This window comes from Camellia sinensis, chromosome 14, assembly GCF_055761805.1.
Source record: "Camellia sinensis isolate YWXY chromosome 14, ASM5576180v1, whole genome shotgun sequence".
Taxonomy (NCBI): domain Eukaryota; kingdom Viridiplantae; phylum Streptophyta; class Magnoliopsida; order Ericales; family Theaceae; genus Camellia; species Camellia sinensis.
Genome location: NC_138974.1, coordinates 113984891 through 114003932, shown reverse-complemented (window position 1 = coordinate 114003932; position 19042 = coordinate 113984891). Strand labels below are relative to the sequence as shown.

General features: G+C 40.8%; 1 protein-coding gene across 1 annotated transcript; it reads left to right on the top strand.

Annotated features, from left to right (window-relative positions):
- Positions 1-244: 244 nt before the first annotated feature.
- On the top strand, positions 245-1005 carry LOC114256371 (uncharacterized). The gene is made up of 2 exons (XM_028196003.2): positions 245-776; positions 881-1005. The coding sequence occupies exon 1, from the start codon at positions 252-254 to the stop codon at positions 747-749; it is 498 nt and encodes a 165-aa protein (XP_028051804.2). The 5' UTR covers positions 245-251; the 3' UTR covers positions 750-776; positions 881-1005.
- The last annotated feature ends 18037 nt before the right edge of the window (positions 1006-19042 follow it).

The following is a 19042-nucleotide window of genomic DNA, read 5'->3' as shown; positions in this document are numbered from 1 at the left end:
TTAAATTAGTGTGGTATGCATTATCCAATTGGATTAATATCCATTGGATTAATAATCCCACCCTTATCCCATTACTAATAATCCTACAAATTTGTTGGATTAATTATCCATTGGATTAATAATCCTAAACCAAAATGTTAAAACAAACATAGGATAATTGGACCCACGGATTAATAATCCCAATCCCATGCTCTAATCCACCAAATCAAACATGGCAAAAAGTCATTCTGGAAATGGCCTCTTCTTTTCCAATGGCACTATGTGCCTTGGCAATATGTTTGTTAGCTACACATGTAGCAGCTGATTACAAGCCTTACATTTATGCTTCTCCACCACCGCCGCCTTATTTATACATGTCCCCACCGCTACCATCACCTTACTATTATAAGTCACCGCCACCGCCGTCACCCCCACCTCCACCTCCTCCTTACTACTGCAAATCACCACCTCCTCCATCTCCATCACCACCACCTCCATACTACTACAAATTCCCTCCTCCCCCTTCACCATCTCCTCCACCTCCATACTATTATAAGTCTCCTCCACCTCCATCTCCCTCACCGCCACCTCCTTATTACTATAAGTCACCACCTCCTCCATCTCCATCACCACCACCTCCATACTACTACAAATCCCCTCATCCCCCTTCACCATCTCCTCCACCTCCGTACTATTATAAGTCTCCTCCACCTCCGTCTCCCTCGCCGCCACCTCCTTATTACTATAAGTCACCACCTCCTCCATACTAAACAAGTCACTACAAGTGATCGACTCATGTACGTATAATGCATCTATGTTTTGTAACTAATAAGTAGCAAGGTAATGATGCCTCTTATTCACTTATTCTCATCATCTTCTTATTTGTTCATTTATTTTTCAGGTCATAGGTTAATGGAAAATGTAATTGCTATAAGAAGGAAAAGGATACTATGTTGGGGTTCATTGAGCTTAAGCATGACATGCTTCTGGGGAATAAAGAGGGCTCAAACAATCCATATGCTTCAAATTTTGCTTTTATAAAAATTTCATGTTGCAATCATGTATTTAGATACACTTTATCTGTTTTCTCATATGTTCAATCAATGTATGTCTAGATGTTGATACATTTGAGATAATAAAAACCAACTTTATGCATAAAGAAGTAAAACCACATGCTTTCGTTATTTTTTTTCCCTATCTTCTATCTTTGTATCATATATTGATCAATTGAAGAGCAATACATTGTAAAATGAGTTTAGTTTAGTTGTCACTCTAGTGAGAAAGAGAGAATTGGTATAAAATCTAATGAGCATAAGCCTACTAAATATATTGGAATCTCACTACATTACATTGATCAACTATATATATATAGAAGAATATGAACCCCATCAGCCTTAATAATTAAACAATTTGAAAAATCCATAGGAGTAAGATAATCTATTGTTTGATAAACGCATAAGCCTTGAAGATTCAACATTAGGAATCCCAAAGAAAAAATGAACAACCTTTCAATATTGCAACATGGTAATTAAAACAAACAACATGCAAAATCTCTCATTCTCTGAAAGGAAAAAATTCCATAATTAACAAACTTTGGAAGGCCTTAGAAGTCACTGCAAATCTTCAAAATTGGTGCTAAGAAAGCAAGTATAGTAACTCTTTTACATCCAAGATCCCTTCTACAACTGTCAAAATCTCATCTTTAGAGTACCTCAAAGTTGAAGACATATCCTTCAAAATCATTAGAGCTCAGAAGAACAATTTGCACGTCAATTGGTACTCAAAGCAACAATAACAACGATCATCAGTTCCAAAAATTTGAATCTCAATATTTCAATCTATTGACCCCATCCAAATTAAAAAGAAAATCATACACAGAGTATAAAGACAAGTTGGAACTCATAGAGTCCACCTACTACCATAGGTAAAAATTGAACCCAAACCACCATTCAAACAAATCCTGTACTGAATAAGGATTGACCTAAATCAAACCGCAAGATAACATACACCCAGGACATACTTCCCAAGCTTTTCAACACAATAATATTTAATGATCAATTGTTTCAACAAACAAGAGACATCTAAAGGCGAGAGTATTTATTGAAGACTGATGGGTCATTTTATACACCAAAAATAAACACTAAACTTTACTAAATTCCTCAGAATAATGGTAAGTCCAGGTATCAATCCATAGATTAATTTTGATGAAAAAGATGGTTTTTCATAACCTAATGATAATTAAATTAAACAAAGCAGATAAACTAGCAATTATAATTAAAGATGAACTTACTGATTTTAGGAAAAACCTAGAGTAATGAATTTACCATTGGTTACATAAATAAGGTTTCAATTTGAAAATCAATTATGTTACGGTTCGAACTAAATAATATTTCGCAACTACAAGTTCAAAGCATTGATCAAGAAAATTATCACGTTCAATGTATGGGCAAGAACTATCTCAAGTAGTACGAGGCGTTCGCTCTAAACTACGGTAGCAAAACGACTCGTCCTTCGTAGTATGACTCGTGTCATACATTGAATATGAAAGAACAGAAAACTATTGCATGGGAATCATTCAACAATCACAGAAAAAAGAATACTTGAAGAAATAAGGGAAAATTTTATTTGAAAACTTCTTAAGAACCATGCAACTATTCAAACCATTACATAAAAGAAAACCAAAAAGAAAATCCTATTTACTTGGCTAGGGTTTCATCAAAACCTTAGAAATAGGAGTCTAGCCACTCAAGGAGGAGTAGGAAGAGATAGAAGAAGCAAAAACCTCCATGAAAATTGATCTTCAAGCTTGAGAATCCCCTTTTCCAAACCATAGCCCCTTCTTCCTTTTTGAAAATTTTCTGAACCCTAATCCAACCTTTTCTTCTGCCTTTTATATCTTCAGCCTTTCTTAACAAGTTCAAAACATCGGGCACACTTTTCAAGGCATGGCCGCACATGTAGGAAATACCACCGCATGTACGGAAAGGGGTTTCACACGTGCAGAAGAAGCCCTCCGCACGTGCAATTTTTGCAGTAGCTATTTGGCTTATTTGGTGGGTTGCACGTGCGGGAATGGTCCTCCGCACTTGCGGCAAATCCTTTTTTGGCTAAAATACTGTGTTTTTGCTCATTTTGTGCTCGAACCACATCCAACCTAATTGGCATTAAATAGACATAAAATATAAAATGTGACTGGAAAGTAAGGTTAAGGGATCCTAATTACCAGCCTCAATGTTGTACAATTCGGCCTTGATCACATCCCACAACTTACAACTTGCTAGTACTAAAGAAACAATAAATAAAAAAGAAACAATAAATAAATAAAAAATGAAACAAAATCTAGCTGCCTCCTCTTTCATAGGAAGAACGATTGCATTTAGCATATGCAACAAGCCTTTAAACCACAAAGTTATCCCAAGTGGACGAGTATAGTCTCGTGAGGGTTTTTAGAAATGATACTCATAAACATTAACATATTCACATCTGCCTAACTTAAGAATTAATTTTTGTTCTACTACAGTGCAATATTAAGACATGATGAGCCATTGAAGGCATGGTAGACAAGTATGAAGGAATCTATCAAGCAAAGATCACAATTCTGTATTACAAAAATTAAGTTCCACGTACTTGTGAATGCTAGTAGACACATCATCAGTACCCTCGGTGTAAAGTGCAATCCTCATAACTAGTTATCTGTCCACTATAATAGCCCAATGTAACTTACAATAACACCCAACATATACAGAAAAACTAAACTTTTGCAACCAAGATTCTCAAATAATTGTTTTTTTTTTCGGGAAAGACTCTGCAAGGTCCTGATCTATTAAGCTTTCTAATCAACCCATATGACAAGCATTGGGCCAATGACTCCCAAACCAGACGGTTTTAGGACATTAGGTGTGAAGACACCCCTACAGGCTTAATAACTCAAGCTGAAAAGGCTATGAATCCGAACAAGTCATTTTTCATATTTTTTTCTTAACTATGCAATGTCTAGGTCCCTTAAGCTTTCTAATTAACCCATGTAGCAAGCATTGAGCTAATGACTCCGAAACTAGATGGTTTTAGGGTACTAGGTGTAGAGACACTACTACGGGATTAATAACTCGAGTTAAAGAGGCTACGAACCCAAACACGTCAATTTTTATTTATTTTTTTTGGGTGGGAGGGAGGGGAGAATCAAGGCTACTCATTTATTCTTTTCTACAACTGTAGACTGCCCCGAACTCCACTCCGCGCGCGAGGGCGTGAATCGTTGGTCTTAGCTACTACAGTTCGAACTCATGTCACAGTTCTGAATCTAATCTCACAAAGTGCAATGTAAGACTGATAAATCACCAAAGACTCCAAATTCGACAAATCGTTTTGGAAAATCAATTTTAATCAAAAAGCGCCAAACATGGACTGCTTTGCCAAATTTCAGAGTTGCCACCTAAATATTTTGTTTTGGAAAATTTAGGAAACCCTGACTCGTGCCTAAGGCCACGTGTCCATCATCACCAAAGTTGCCTCGGCTCGGAGACTTGGGTACGAGAGGGTAAGGTCATGCGATGAAAGATCGGCCTTTACTAACATGATACGTTATTTTTGAAAACACATGTGTTCTTATTCCAGTTTATTAGCTAGTTTACTATGTGATGCACACAGCATACAAGTATAGACTAGGTCGTCTGAGTTGGAACAAAACATCTCATGTTTGTTTGTTTGAAAATGGTTTGAAGTTGCTACTCGTAAGTAGGCTAAGACGCGGATTTTTCCACCCTCAAGTGGGCTTTGAAAACATGGTTTTTCCACTCCGCAAAGTGGGCTGAACACTCGCATTTTGATGAATTGTTCTAATTCAAGCAATGAAGCCTTCATCCACAGGCATTCATGCAGTTAAACACTTAAGCAGTTAGCCTCATGTCAAGCATGCTATCGTGGCAACATACACATCTCATGTAGTATGCTAAATCGTAAAAGCTTACCTAGTACTCCGAGCCAAAACAAAAGCTAGTGAGTAATCAATGCATGATCCTAGCTATGTCAAGATGTCTAATGCAATGCATGCAAAATGCAACTAAGATAGGCTCGGCTATTCTAAGATGTCATGTGAAATGCAATAATTGATACATGTATTCAAATTGGAATTTAAATACAATGCAGTTTGTATGATGCGCCGAGCCCGATGCATGCAAGACAGATGAATGGATGTACGCATGCAAACATAAGTATGCTAATTGAAATATGCCCTAAGACTAACCACTGAAAGCAGATAAGTAAAAGGGAGAAAGAAATGGGGGTTGGAAGACATGCATCGCACACACACACACACTTATTACAACAGTTGCGCCCCCTCGACGGAGGGTCCGAATAATAAGCTAACTAGCTAATCTAAGCTAATTAAACTAATTATTACAAAATAAAACTAATTAACTAACCAGTTAATTAATTATTACAAAACAAGCTAATTAGCTAACTACACTAGCTAATTAAATACAAATGAATAGCTAATCGCATTAACTACTTAAGTACAAAAACCAATGCATTAGCTAGCTTAAGCAAAGCAACTAAGTAAAGCAAATAAAGGGGCCACGGAGTGAGAAGCGCATGCATGCTCAGTCGCCTCGTTCAGAAATCCATCGCGATGCCCCAACTTGCCTCTGTTTGCATTTGTTTTTAGAACACTGCACAAACCTCTAGATAGCTTCTGCTTCATCATGGAGACCTCCAGGAGCATTGTCGACCCCTTATTGGTGTTGCCAACCGCCTGCCGACCACTTACCTTTGCTACAGATCAGAAAAAGTGGTCAGCCAACCACTTTTACTGGCCTGCCGACCAGAAAATTTTGCACTTCTCCAGTTTGCTGCAACAGAGAACAAGAAGGGGCACAGCAGTGTATTTGCAAGATATGTGTGCACAACCACTCTCCCTATCATTTCTTAAGCTCAAGGGAGTGCGGTTCTCGACTCTCGGGCCATCAATCGAGCATCGCAATGCACGATGGCCGAGAAACCAAGATTGCACGAATCAATGTAAATGAATGCACAAATAACACATAAGGGCCTTAAACTCTATCTGCATGATCAAGAGCGTCGGCGATCGAGAAATGAGGCACGTTTCATCACTTCAAGTATGAAACGTCCCTCGTTTCTCGTGTTTGGACTAACACTGTGATAACCCTGTCCCTTATTATGTTAATTGGTCCTTAATACAAATGTGATTATGTGTTTTGATATGATTTCGTGTGCCATTAGGTGAAAATATATGGTTTTTAATTTCTATCTGTTCACCGTAGGAATATCTGTTTAATTGTCTGCTTTGGAAATTAAATTGAAGGCCTTATCGTCCACAGAACCCGAAATTGATTATGCCATTGTGATTGGCATAATTTTTAGAGCCTACGGTGAAATTTAATTGAAAACTGATTCGGATCAAATTAAATTGGTTTAATTAGTGACTTAGTGTTCTATTATTTGATATTAAAATAATGTAACAAGAGGGGCTTTTAATATGGGCACTACACACCAAATTTCTCTCCTTTAAGCTTTACTTGGCTGATCATAAACACTAAGAAAAGGAGGGGGTCGGCTAGAGGGAGAGAGGGTGAAGGAAAATTGAAGTTTTGGCCTCAAAGCTTGGTGATCTTGAAGGCACACTCAAGAATTTACCATAGATTGTAAGGATTAAGCTCCTAGGTGAGTAATCATCCCTTGATTCATAAGTTTGGACTTGTGATTTTGTGTATTCAAGCTAGTTGGGTAATCAAGAGTGAGAATTGACATAATTTGAGTTGTATGTGTTGAATTTAAAGTCAATAGATGCATGCATGTAGGAAATTACTATGAATTTCCATATTTGAACACAATGTGTATAATCTATGTTGAATCTTGTTTGAAATCCATGTATTTGATCATCTCTTGACCAATTAAGTTGATATGAATGAATATTTCTCACATGCAAGAGTAGATCACGGAGGTATGAGCTTTGCATGTTTGAATTTGATGTATTGGTGATGAGTTTGGGTTAATTTGAGGCATGCATGCAAGTAATTCAAGAAATGGAGCTTCATTGTGTTATGATTTGGTGTTAGTATCATGTGGGTATATGTATGTGTGAAATTGGAGCCATAATATGCAAGAAATGTGGTTGAAATGTCGAAATTGAACTCAAGAAACCATTCTAGAAAACCCAGAATTTATGATGTCCGCTCGAGCGGGGGAACCAACGCTCGAGCGGGGAATTCATGCTCCCAGTATTTTTTTTTTTTTTTTTTTGCAAGCATGGGTCCGCTCGAACGGGGAAGTCCACGCTCGAGCGGGGAGCTATGTAGACAAACCTTCCGCTCGAGCGCCTGAGTTCACGCTCGAGTGTGAATTTGATGCAACCAGCACTTTTGCAGACCAATTGGGTCCACCCGAGCGAGGAAGTCCACACTCGAGCGGGGACCCTATTTTCTGAAATTTTGTTTATGCATTCTGTGTTTCGTTTTCCGTTCTCCTTCACTTCTAAGTACTCTTAGGCATGCATTGAGCATTGTAATTGAGTTAAAGAGATAAGAATAAAGCCTAAAGAAGAAAATGTGAATTTAAGAACGGATTGAATTGTTGGTAACCCTTTTGTGTTCATGGACTGTGTAGGGTCAAGCTCAAGGGCAAACCAACCAACCGATCACTGTGAGTAATATCCATATTTGGAAGCTTGTCATTTGTCCAATTGCTTATTTTCTTATAAGCCTTATGCTTTATGATTTGCTAGTTTGAATTGTGGACAAATGTCTGATAAGAATGAATGGGCCAGAGGCCGTTTTGACAAGAAAGAATGAATGGGCCAGAGGCCGTTTTGACAAGAAGGAATGGATGGTCCAGAGGCCGTTTTGACATGAATGGATGGGCCAGAGGCCGTTTTGACATGAATGGATGGGCCAGAGGCCGTTTTGACATGAATGAATGGGCCAGACGCCGTTTTGACATGAATGGATGGGCCAGAGGCCGTTTTGACATAAATGAGTGGGCCAGAGACCGTTTTGACAGGAATGAAAGATAAATGGGCCAAAGGCCAGTATGTTTGAAACCATAGTCACTTGACTTAAATTGTGTATATAAATGTTAAATAAAAATGTGAATTGGGCCCAAGGTCGTTCGGAGTATGTTGTTCTACATATCGTTTGTATCTTCTTATTTGATATTATTCACTGGGCTATCGCTCACGCTCATTCATGTGTTTGTAGGTGAGCCAAGAGAGGTCTAGACCCAGCCCCAGTGAAGTCTGTGTGGAACAACCGAGTTTTGGAGAGTCAGCCCTAGTGTCTCACGTACGAGACTCGTCTTCGCTTTTCTGCTATGCTATGTTATTTTTGTCATGTTGGCGAGGACTTTGCATATGTCTGTATATAGTTTTCATTGGTTGACTTAGTCTTCGGATGATCCTGTTTGTATAGAACTTATGCTACTGTATTTCTGTTGTGAGTTATTAATGCATATATGTTTGGTTGTTTGGATGTGCCATGTAAGCACAACTCCATGGACAAAGTTTTGAACTGCTTCCGTTTGGCCCCCATTAACTCTGTTAAAATACATTTGTTTTGGTTTGAGGCCGTAGGTAATCTCATGATTACTGACTGGTTATGTCCTTAACCCACGGGCGCGGGTTCGGGTCATGACAAACACCCTATCCAAACACAATGCAATGCATGCATGATCAACTTATCAAATCTAATGGCATGCAAACTCAATGCAATGTATGCAAACATAATGCAATGCAACAAGCATGCAAACATAATGGACATGGCAAGGGCTATGTAATGCAACACTCAATGGACCAAACCAATCTCAAACAAGCTTCATGCATGCCAAGACAAGTCCAAAAGCATATACAAGCATGCATGCCAATTGGCTCAAGAATTAAGGCATTAAGATGTGACTCTCAAGAGCACTTACAGAGTAAAAAACATGGAAGTGTGACAACACTATAAGCTCTGAAATCATGTATGAAATGGTGCCAAACCACTCAAACAACATAATTATGTCATGCAAGAGCCCTTAAACACAAGGCTACCAAAAGGGGCTACGCAAGAGGCATGCAATGCATGGCACAAATGAACGAACCAGCCATAAACAGAGCTCAAATAGGTCAAGACAAAGACCAAGACATGCTAAGATGGGAGCTCGAAAGTCTAGGCATGCATGCATACGAGCTAGGCCACAAACAAGGCAACAATGCACAACCCTTAAAGGCACTCAAAGAGTGAAAGAAGTGGGAGCATCGCAATACTATAAACTCTGAAATGACATGGTAAATGATGCCAAATCATGTACATGTCACAAATGAAGCATGCTAGGAGACTCAAAGCTTGAAACTAGCATAGGCACTTGCACTATAGCTATGCAATACATGAAGCATATGACCAATGCAACCCAAAACAGTCCTAGAGCATGTCAAATCAAAGATAAAACATGCATGGAGTGTAGCCAAAACAACAAGCATGCAAGGCCAACAAGAAGGATTACACTACACCTACCAAAACCAAGCATGAGATGACTTAACGAACAAAAATCAGAGTTGTATCATGGCAAAATAGAACCAAATACACATTGAAATGGTGGCCCAAAAGCCTAGGCAAGATGGCATGCACATGTGCTCATATTTAAGGCATAAAGCACAAACCCTCCAATGCATGGAATGAGTGAAAGATGTGAGGGAATGACCACACTATATGCATTGAAATCACATATCAAATCATGCCAAATCATGTGAATAGCTCAAGCAATGTGTGCTAGTGGCTTGGAAACTCAAAGCTAGTGAGCATGAATGAACTATAGCTATACAAAGCAAGGCATGCATGGCCCAAAGCACTTAAATTAGAGCTTAAGCATGGTAAAACATGACAAAAGCTTCCTGGAGTTGAGGCAAAACATGCTAGAATGATAGTCCAAAAGCATGATGCATGTTAGGCTAGCATGCAAGATTACACTACAAGTGTAGAATGCATGCAAGTGGTGACTCAACCAAGCTAAAACAGAGGTATGCCATGTCAAAATAATGCCAAAAACAAGTTGAGAGCAAGCCAACACATGCTAGAAAACCATGCTCAAACATGAGGCTAATAAGGCAAGCATTCAAGACACAACGAGAGAGGATGAGCCCCTCCTATTTAGGACCTCAAAACACACTTTCCACCACTAAAATTCCTCTGAGTTTCAGTGGTGAGAAGGCCCAAAAGAGGTGGTCCCAATAGCTTAAAAGGACAGTACAAAACAAGGCCAAACAAGGCACAAGAGGGGGGTAGACTACCCCCAACACCGACAAAGCCTTAAACAAACATTTCAAACACTTGAAATCAGAACTTTTTGTAGTTAAAAGTTAGGCCTAAATCAGCAGGCCAATAGGGCCAAAAGCTTAAACAAAAACCAAGGTTTAAGGGGTTAGAAACTTACCCTTGTAGAACAACTTCAAGGCTGCAACTCCAACAACCTTTTTGAGCTAAAACCAATCCAAAAACACCAAAACCAGCTTCTAAGTGCCTCAGCTCCAAGAGTATGGTGTTTCACTATGTGTTTTTGTGCAAAAGTAAGAAGAAAATGGACTTTTAAGCACAAAACAAGAGAGAAAGGAAGAAATATAGATAGATGATATGTATAGCTCAAAGCACCTTTTTCTGAACCTGGAGAAGGGAGAGAGGGCCTCCCTTTTATAGAAAAACAAGCCTCAAGCTAGTTGAACAAGCTTGAAGCTAGATGCAATCCCTCCATACACGTGTATGAAGGATGGTTTCTGTGCTCACCAGCTATCACAGCTGGCAAGAAAATATCTTCAAAAAGATGCAGGAAAGCTGCCGACAAGTTGAAGTGGTCGGCCAGCTACTTACGCTGGTCGGCCGACCACTTAAAGTGGTCTGCAAGAAGACCAAGTGGTTGACAGGGGGGGAGAGGTGGTCTGCACCAAGAAAGCAAAGTGGTGGCATGGCTGTTGACCACTTTTGGTGGTCCGAAGGCCACCAAGACCAGTTGGCCGACCAGAAAATTGGCTGTCAGGGAAGAAAAGTGGTTTTCAGGGAGAGAAACTAGTCTCCAACCCTCATCCCACCCTCCAAGGAAGGAAAACAAGATTTTTTCCAATAACAAACCGAAAAGGATGCAAGACAAGAGTCCGGGGGTCGAGGCGCGCAGCCAGAAGCCTCGAAAACTAGTCTGCGGGCACCAAAAGTGGTCTACGAGGGAAAAGTGGTCTCCAAGACCTCAGTGTCCCTCTAGAGCAACACAACAAGGCATGGTTCGAAAACCAGGCCAAAAGGAGAACGGTAAGCGATCCCAAGACAAGGCGCGCGACCGAAGGCTCTGAAAACCGGAAACTAGTCTCCAAGATAGAAAAATGGTCTACAAGACCTCTCTCTCTCTCTCCAGGAAAGGGAAAACAAGGTTTGGTTCAAAACCAAACCAAAAGGGAAGCAAGACAAGACGCTCGGCCGAAGGCTCTGGAAACCGGAAACTAGCCTACAGGAGGGAAAAGTAGTCTACAACCACAAAAAGTGGTCTAGAGACCTCTCTCTCTCTCCAGGAAAGGTCAACAAGGTTTGGTCCACAAACCGAGCCAAAACACAAAGAGTTCAGAGGCCCGGAGGCAAGGCACTGAGCCGAAAACTCCGGAAACTCGAAATAAGCAGAAACATGTGTGATCATCGAGCGCTCAATCGATGACGTCTGAGTCTTAAGGTCGGTAAAAAATGGGGTGTCTACAGTAACCCTAGTAGTTATCAATGATGTAGAATAGGGATTATAATAGAGAGGTCACCGTTAAGATAGTGCTTTCATATGAATTAAGGCATACTCATGATAAGTGTACTTAATACCATAACCACAAGCAACTATCCCAGTGTAAACATCACATGCGAGTATTTATTCAATAAATGTTCCTCACTTAACATATGCTTATAAACGACGTTATTAGCAACAAGTCGACATCAAGTGAAGTAGTATAATTAAGTGAAGCAGATATAAACATGAATTATGAATTAGGAGCCAAGTAGAAGTACATAGAAGAAAATACCCTCGTCCTCCAACTTGTACATGACATTGTCCACAATGGAAACAAACGTGAAGTAAATTAGAAAGAGAGAGAATATTACCAGACAATGTAGGTGCACCTTTCCAGCTAGGCAGATATGAACACATTTAAAAAAAAAGAAAAGAAATAAAAATAAAAATAAAAATAAAAATAAAAAAATAAATGAAGAAAACAAAGCAAAAGATAGTAGGTGACTATTGAGAATCCGACGGTGGCGATGGTGGGAAATGCTGCTCAAACAAGGTGTGCATCAATGACTGCATCTCGAACGCTTCGTCATGAACTCGAGCGTCGAGCTGGTCAAAACGACACTGGCTCAATTCTTGATATGTATACAAGTCAATTTGCAAGGATGCAACTGACTACTGATAGTCGAGCTGGCGGGCATTAAGGTGGTCGAATGTAGCCTGAGAATAATCCCTATGCGTCTGAAAGCCTGTGCGCAATCCCATGAGAAGCTGGTGGTGATCCTGAAGAGCAATGTGGACCTGGTCCATAGAGTGTTGAAGATGCATGTACTCCTCTTGAGTCATGTACATGGGCTCCCCTGGGAGAGGCACGGGAGGGATAGGAGGATGTGGACCATGTATGGGATCATCAGCCTTAGCAACCAGGACACCACCCTGTAGTGGTATCCGGGATAAGCTATGCTGCCATTCTCGTTGGCCGAAAATAGGGTAGGCAGTGTTGATCTCTTCAGCCGGATCAATCGGAATATCGTTTAGTTGGAAGATTAGCGTGATTAGGATGGCAAAGGGTAGGGGCCAAGTCATGTTCTACATAGGTTGAGGCTAAACGGCCTCCCGCATAAATTTTCGCATGTGCACCCAGATCACATGCTGAAGGTGTGCTCGGTAACCATAGTGGTAGCAATGTAGGACCCGCACAAACTCTTTTCGGCACTCAGCTTTGTGCCCAAATGGAAGGGAATTCTTATACAGCACCGAGTCAAGGAATAATAAGTGGCTAGGTAGTTTACTCTGATGCAGGCACATGAAGTTAGGATCACCATGGGCCCCAGGCAAAAATTCTTGGATGATGCAAGGTATGGGTTGATGACCCTCAACTTTAAGGAATGGCTGACCGTCACGTTCATCATAGGAACCTAACACCCGGGCAATCATGGGTTACGTGATGCTAATTAATGTTGTGGCCATCAATGGTGGACAGAAGGGCGGGAGAGGACACCATGGGCTCCTCGTACATGTTCTGGTAGAAGAGTCGGACTAGACGAGAATAAGTTGGCGCCGTAACAGTGCAAATGCCTAAATGTTGTTGGAGTTGAAGCTGCTCAACAACCCAAGAAGTGACCAGGTCATTATGAAAATATGGCATGTTGAACTGAGTGAGCTTGTGAATCGGGTGAGAAGCCCACTTTGGCCGTGGCAACTCAACTAGTGGCGGTAGTGAGAATGGTGGTGACAGTGGTGCCGAAGAGGATGAACCTTTGGCCTTTTTGGTGGCTCGGGTGGATAGTCGTCTACTCATGTCCTGCACACACTACAAGCAAATGTACTCATATTCATGGAACCAGCATGTGAATAAGAATATCAAACCATAAGGTTGCTCACTTGTTTCACCACATGCGATTCACATCATTATTTTTTTATTTTTTTATTTTTTGGAAGAGCAACAATAAAAGAAATAAAATGAATAACATACATTAAAAAAATTACAATAACAATTTTTTTTGGACAAATAAATAAATAAAATAAAATAAAAATAAAAGTAAAAGAAACAACTCTAATAAGTACAGAACTAAATTAGTATATCACAACTAGTCATAGGCATGTACATTAAACTAACTACTTAACAATGGTGTAGTTAGACACAATATTATTTTATTTAAGTAACTAATGGCCAAATTATTAAAACTAACTGAACTAAACTATTTTAACCAATCAAAATAATAAAAAGAATAAAAGACACAACCTATTAAATAATAATAAAAAAAAATTAGATATGCTAAACAATTTTTTTTTGAATTGCCGCACGTGTGCCGACGGGGACTGCACGTGCAGCTGGTGCTCCGCCCAGAATTGTTTTCCAGTTTTTATTTATTTATTTAATATAAAGATGAACCTTGAACAATGGTAGGGACAAGAAACAGAAAAGCTCCATTAAACTAAAATAAACTCAACTACAAGGTAGGGTGTCGGCGGTAAGGCTCCGGTGGTAGAGTGGTGGTGAGAAGAGGTTGGTTGAAGGTTGCTGTGGGAGCCGAATTTTATTAGATCCATAGGGACGGATGAGCGTGTCCGGTCAGAAACGTAACCTGTATTCGGCATATACCCCAGCCAGTTAAGGAGCCGAATGTAGACACCCTATTTTTGACCGACCTTAAGACTAAGACGTCACCAGTTGAGCGCTCGGTGATGTTGCATATTGTGCTCGTTCTGAGGTTTTAGAGTCTCGGTTGCGAGCCTTGCCTCCAGACTTCGGAGCTCTTTTGTGCTTTGCCTCGGTTTGCGAACCAAGTCCTGTTTTCTTTATTTTCTCTTCCCGAAAGGAGGGAGAGGTCTCGTAGACCATCTCTCAGTGGCCGTAGGCTACGTTTCGTGGTCGTAGGCCATTTTTCCCTTTTGGAGCCCAGTTTCTGGTTTTCGGAGCCGTCGGCCGTGCACCTCGGTTTGGGACCGCTTAACTACCTCCGTTTGCTTCGGTTTTTGGCACACACCTTATTTCCTCCCTTTAGAGGGGCACTGTGGCCCAGGAGACCACCCTCGTGGTCATACGCCACTTCTGGTGCCTAACAGCCTATTTTCGGGGCCTCGGACTGCGCGTTTTGGCCCCTGAACCTTCGTTTTGCATCTGTCTTGGTCCATTTTGGTGGGGACCCTATTTTCACTGTTAGGGAGGGGGTAGTATAGTGGCCGGCCACCTTTTCCCCTAAAAAACCAATTTTCTCATTTTCTCTCTCCAAAAGTCGATTTTTTCTGACAAAAAGCTGGTTTTTCTCACTTTTGAGCCACAATTTCTGGCTTTTCATACCATCATTGTGTTGTGCTCATCTGGGAGGCCACCAATATGGGTAGGCCGACCAGTAATTCTTCTTGACCCTTTTGAACCCCTCTAAAAAGCTGGTTTTTCTTTTTCCTGAGTCACTTTTTCACGTTTTTCACCACAGGGCTGTGTTCTACTCATCTGGGAGGCCACCTTTCTGGGTAGGCCGACCAGCAATTTTGCTTGACCCTTTTGGCCCCTGGTTGGCCGACCATGGGGAGTGGCCAGCCGACCACCTTAGCTAGTCGGCCAGCTTTCTGCTTTTTGCTCTTCTTAAGTGCAACACAGCTGTGCCAGCTGTGAAGCACTTGACCCACTGTCCGAGATTTTGAGTCTTTTGTTGACCTTTTTAAGTTGGTTTTGACCCTCTTACTTAGCTTCTTAGGGAAGCTTGACCCTTTTGTCAAGCTTCTTGAGTTGACCCTTTTTGGTCTAGCTTCCTTAAGAAGCTTGACCCTTTTGGTTAAGCTTCTTTGAGAAGCTTTGAACCCCTCTTGAGGCTTCTCCAAGAAGCCTTATGCCTTCTCCTCTATATAACCAACACTCCATCTCATTTTGCAAGGGTTAGAAAGTTTGGCCAAGGTACATGCACTCCACCCTCCATAGCCTTCTTCTCCAAAGCTCCAAACCCTAATTTTCGTGGCCATTTACACTACACCTCTAAGCCTAACACCTCCACCATCCATTTTAGCACCTTGGAACTCATTTTCAGAGGTTCAAAGCTCACTTTGTTGGTCCAGGGTTGGCTGCATTGCTGTGCTACAAGGGCAAGTCCTCATTTCCCCCATTTTTGCATTATTTTACTCTATACCTTAGCTCCATTTTCAAGCATTTTCAAGCCTTGGTGTAAACTGAAAATAGTCTTATTTCGAGCTCCTCTTCATGTTTGTTTAAGAGTACTTTTCTGTTTGAGGTCTCCTACCCCCTTGTATGCTTTATCTCTCTTTTAGGGCTTATTTTGCATGATATATTAGCCTTATTTGTGAGCTTTTTTGGACCTCGACCTAAACTGAAAAAAGTCTTTTTTTGACCTCCTCTTTAAGTTTGATTGAGGTCAATTTTCTGTTTGGAGTCATCTTCTTCCTTGCATGCTTCATTTCCTCATGCTTTGAGCCATGCATTTGAGCATTTGCATTGGTCTTGTTTTGGCATCTTGACCACTGAAATCCAGTATATTTTCAGTGGCCTTGATGTATCTTCAAGCCCCGAAATTATTGAGGAGTGACCCTCTCACCCCTCATTCTCTTTACTAGCATGGTTGGCCTTCCGAAGGGACCCTATTTTGCATGCATTGAAGTCATGTTTCAGGCCACATTCTGAGAGTTTTAAGGTCTGCCTAAGCTTTTTCAAGATCCCATTTTTCCATATTTTATGTCTATGATGCATGTATAGAGCAATCCCATTCAAGGCCTTTCAAAGGGGCCTTTCTTTGCATGTTTCCGAGACTGATTTCAGGGCCTATTTGGTGGGTTTTAGGGCTGTCATAACTCATTTCCAGAGGTGGTTTTTCCATGTTACATGTCTATCTTGTATGTGCTTAATAACCCCTTGTATGGCCCTCTAAAGGAGCTCATCATTTTTGCATGCATTGGTTGCATTTCAGTGGTTATTTGGGCATATTTTGTCCTATTTTATTCACTGTTTTTGGCTGGTTTGATGAGTTCTCATACACTTCATATACATGCCATGTAAACCATGCTTGCTTGCCAAATTTGCATGCTTTTTTAGTCCATCATGTTAGCACCTTTTGGCCATGCTTTAAACTAGAAATGTGCATGTTTTGGGACTGCCTTGGCTCTGTCTTTGTACTTCATGGCTAAATAATGCTTGCTTTGCATAGTTATAATTCAATACATGCGCCTAGCTTTGAGTTTCTGGGCTTATTTCATGCATCGGGTGCCATATTTCCATGTTTCGGGACCATTTAGCATCATGATTCAGTGCTGGAAATTACATGTTTATATGCCATCTTTCATCCCTTGCCATGCTTTGATAGAGTGGCATTTTATGCCTTAGGTTCGGTCCTCAGTATGCGTGCACGTGTGCACGCATTTCGGTTGTCTCTTTTCCATCTCATGGCCACTGATGTGAGTGTGGTTGAGGTCCATTCATGTTGGTGTAAGTCCATCATGCATTGTGTTTGTCATTTCGGTCCATAGCATTGTGTATGCTAGATTGCATGTTAGAGCATCGTGTATGCCATGTCACATCGAGCATTCTGTATGCCATTTCATAGCATTGCGTATGCTAGGTTGTATGTTAATCGCATTGTGTATGCCATCTCATTTGCATCGTGTTTGGGATAGGAGTTAGCCTAAGCACGGGAAACGAGGTACGTTTCGTACTCCGAGTGACGAAACGTGTCTCAATTCCCTCTCGCTGACACTCCGGATTATCCATGATGGAGTTTAGGTCTTGTTGTGTTTTCATGTGCATTCATTTCATATTGAGTCGTGCAATTCGACTCCTCAGCCATCATGCATCGATATGCGTGATTGGTGGCACGAGGATCGAGGACTACACTCCCTGAAGAGTAGTCATGCATACATACGTGAAAATACTTTGCCATGCCCCTTTGTTGCTCTCTATTGCAGTAAATCAGAAATCAACGGCCTTCTGGAGCGTTGCGCAATATTCCAAGAACAATTGCAAACCGAGGCAAACTGGGGCATCGTAATGGATTTCTGCGCAAGACAACTCAAGCATGCATCATTCATCATTTGGAACAGAGCTGAGACGGTCCATGGATTTGCGTGCTAATTTACTTGCTTTCCTAGATTAATTTGTTAATTAATTAGGATTTTGTATTTATTCGGACTGTACTATTTATTCGGACTATATATTATTTATTCGGACCCTCCGCGTGAGGGCAATATTGTAATAAGTGTTCGTGTGTGTATGTCTTCCAACCCCATGTCTTTCTCCCTTTTATTTACCAGCTTATGATGGTTAGATTAGGGCATATTTCAATTAGCATACAGTATGATAGCATGTTTGCATTCATTCATCTGTTTTGCATGCACCGGGTTCGGCGCATCATACTAACTGCATTGTATTTTCAATTTCAAGTTGAATACCTGTTAGCTATAGCATTTCATATGCCATGTTTAGAATAGCCGAGCCTGCTATAGTTGCATTTTTGCATGTGTTACATTAGGCATTTCTGTATAGTTAGGATCATGCATGGATTTCTAACATAGCTTCTGTTCTGGCTTAGCGTACTCGGTAAGTGTTTATGCTTTAGCATCCTTGCATGTGTGTGAGTGACTGCCATGATAGCATGCTTACCATGAGACTATGTGCTTATATGATATAACTGCCTGAATGCCTGTGGGTGAAGGTTGGGTTATTTGAATTGGAACAATTCATTAATTGTGAGTTTTAAGCTCACTAGATAGTGGCAAAATCATGTTTTTCTAAGCCCATCCGAGGGTGGCAAATCCACGTCTTAGCCTACTTGCGGGTAGCACCATCAAACCATTTTCAAAACAAACATGAAATGCTTTGTTCCAATTCAGGCGACCCAGTCTATACTTGTATGCTGTGCGTATCACATAGTAATCTAGGCTAATAACTGGATTAAGAACGCATAATGTTTTCAAAACTAGATATCATGGTTAGTAGAGGCCGATCTTTGATCGGGCGAGCAGGGGTGCTCACGAAGTGACCTTCCCCAATCGTACCCAAGTTCCCGAGCCGAGGCAACTTTGGTGATGACGGACACGTGGCCTTAGGCAATGAGTTAGGGTTTCCTAAATTCCCCCAAAAATAAATATTTAGGTGGCGACGCTGCATCTGGAAAAGCAGTCCATGTTTGACACTTCTTTCAAAAAAAATTATTTTCAAAAACGATTTGACGGATTTGGACTCTTTGATGATTCATCGGTCTTGCATTGCACTCTGCAAGATTAGATACAGGACCGTGACACAAATTGAGTCCGAACTGTAGTGAGGCCCAAGGGCGCGTCTACACCAAATAAAATAACCAATATCCCAGCCAATAGAACTGACGCCAAG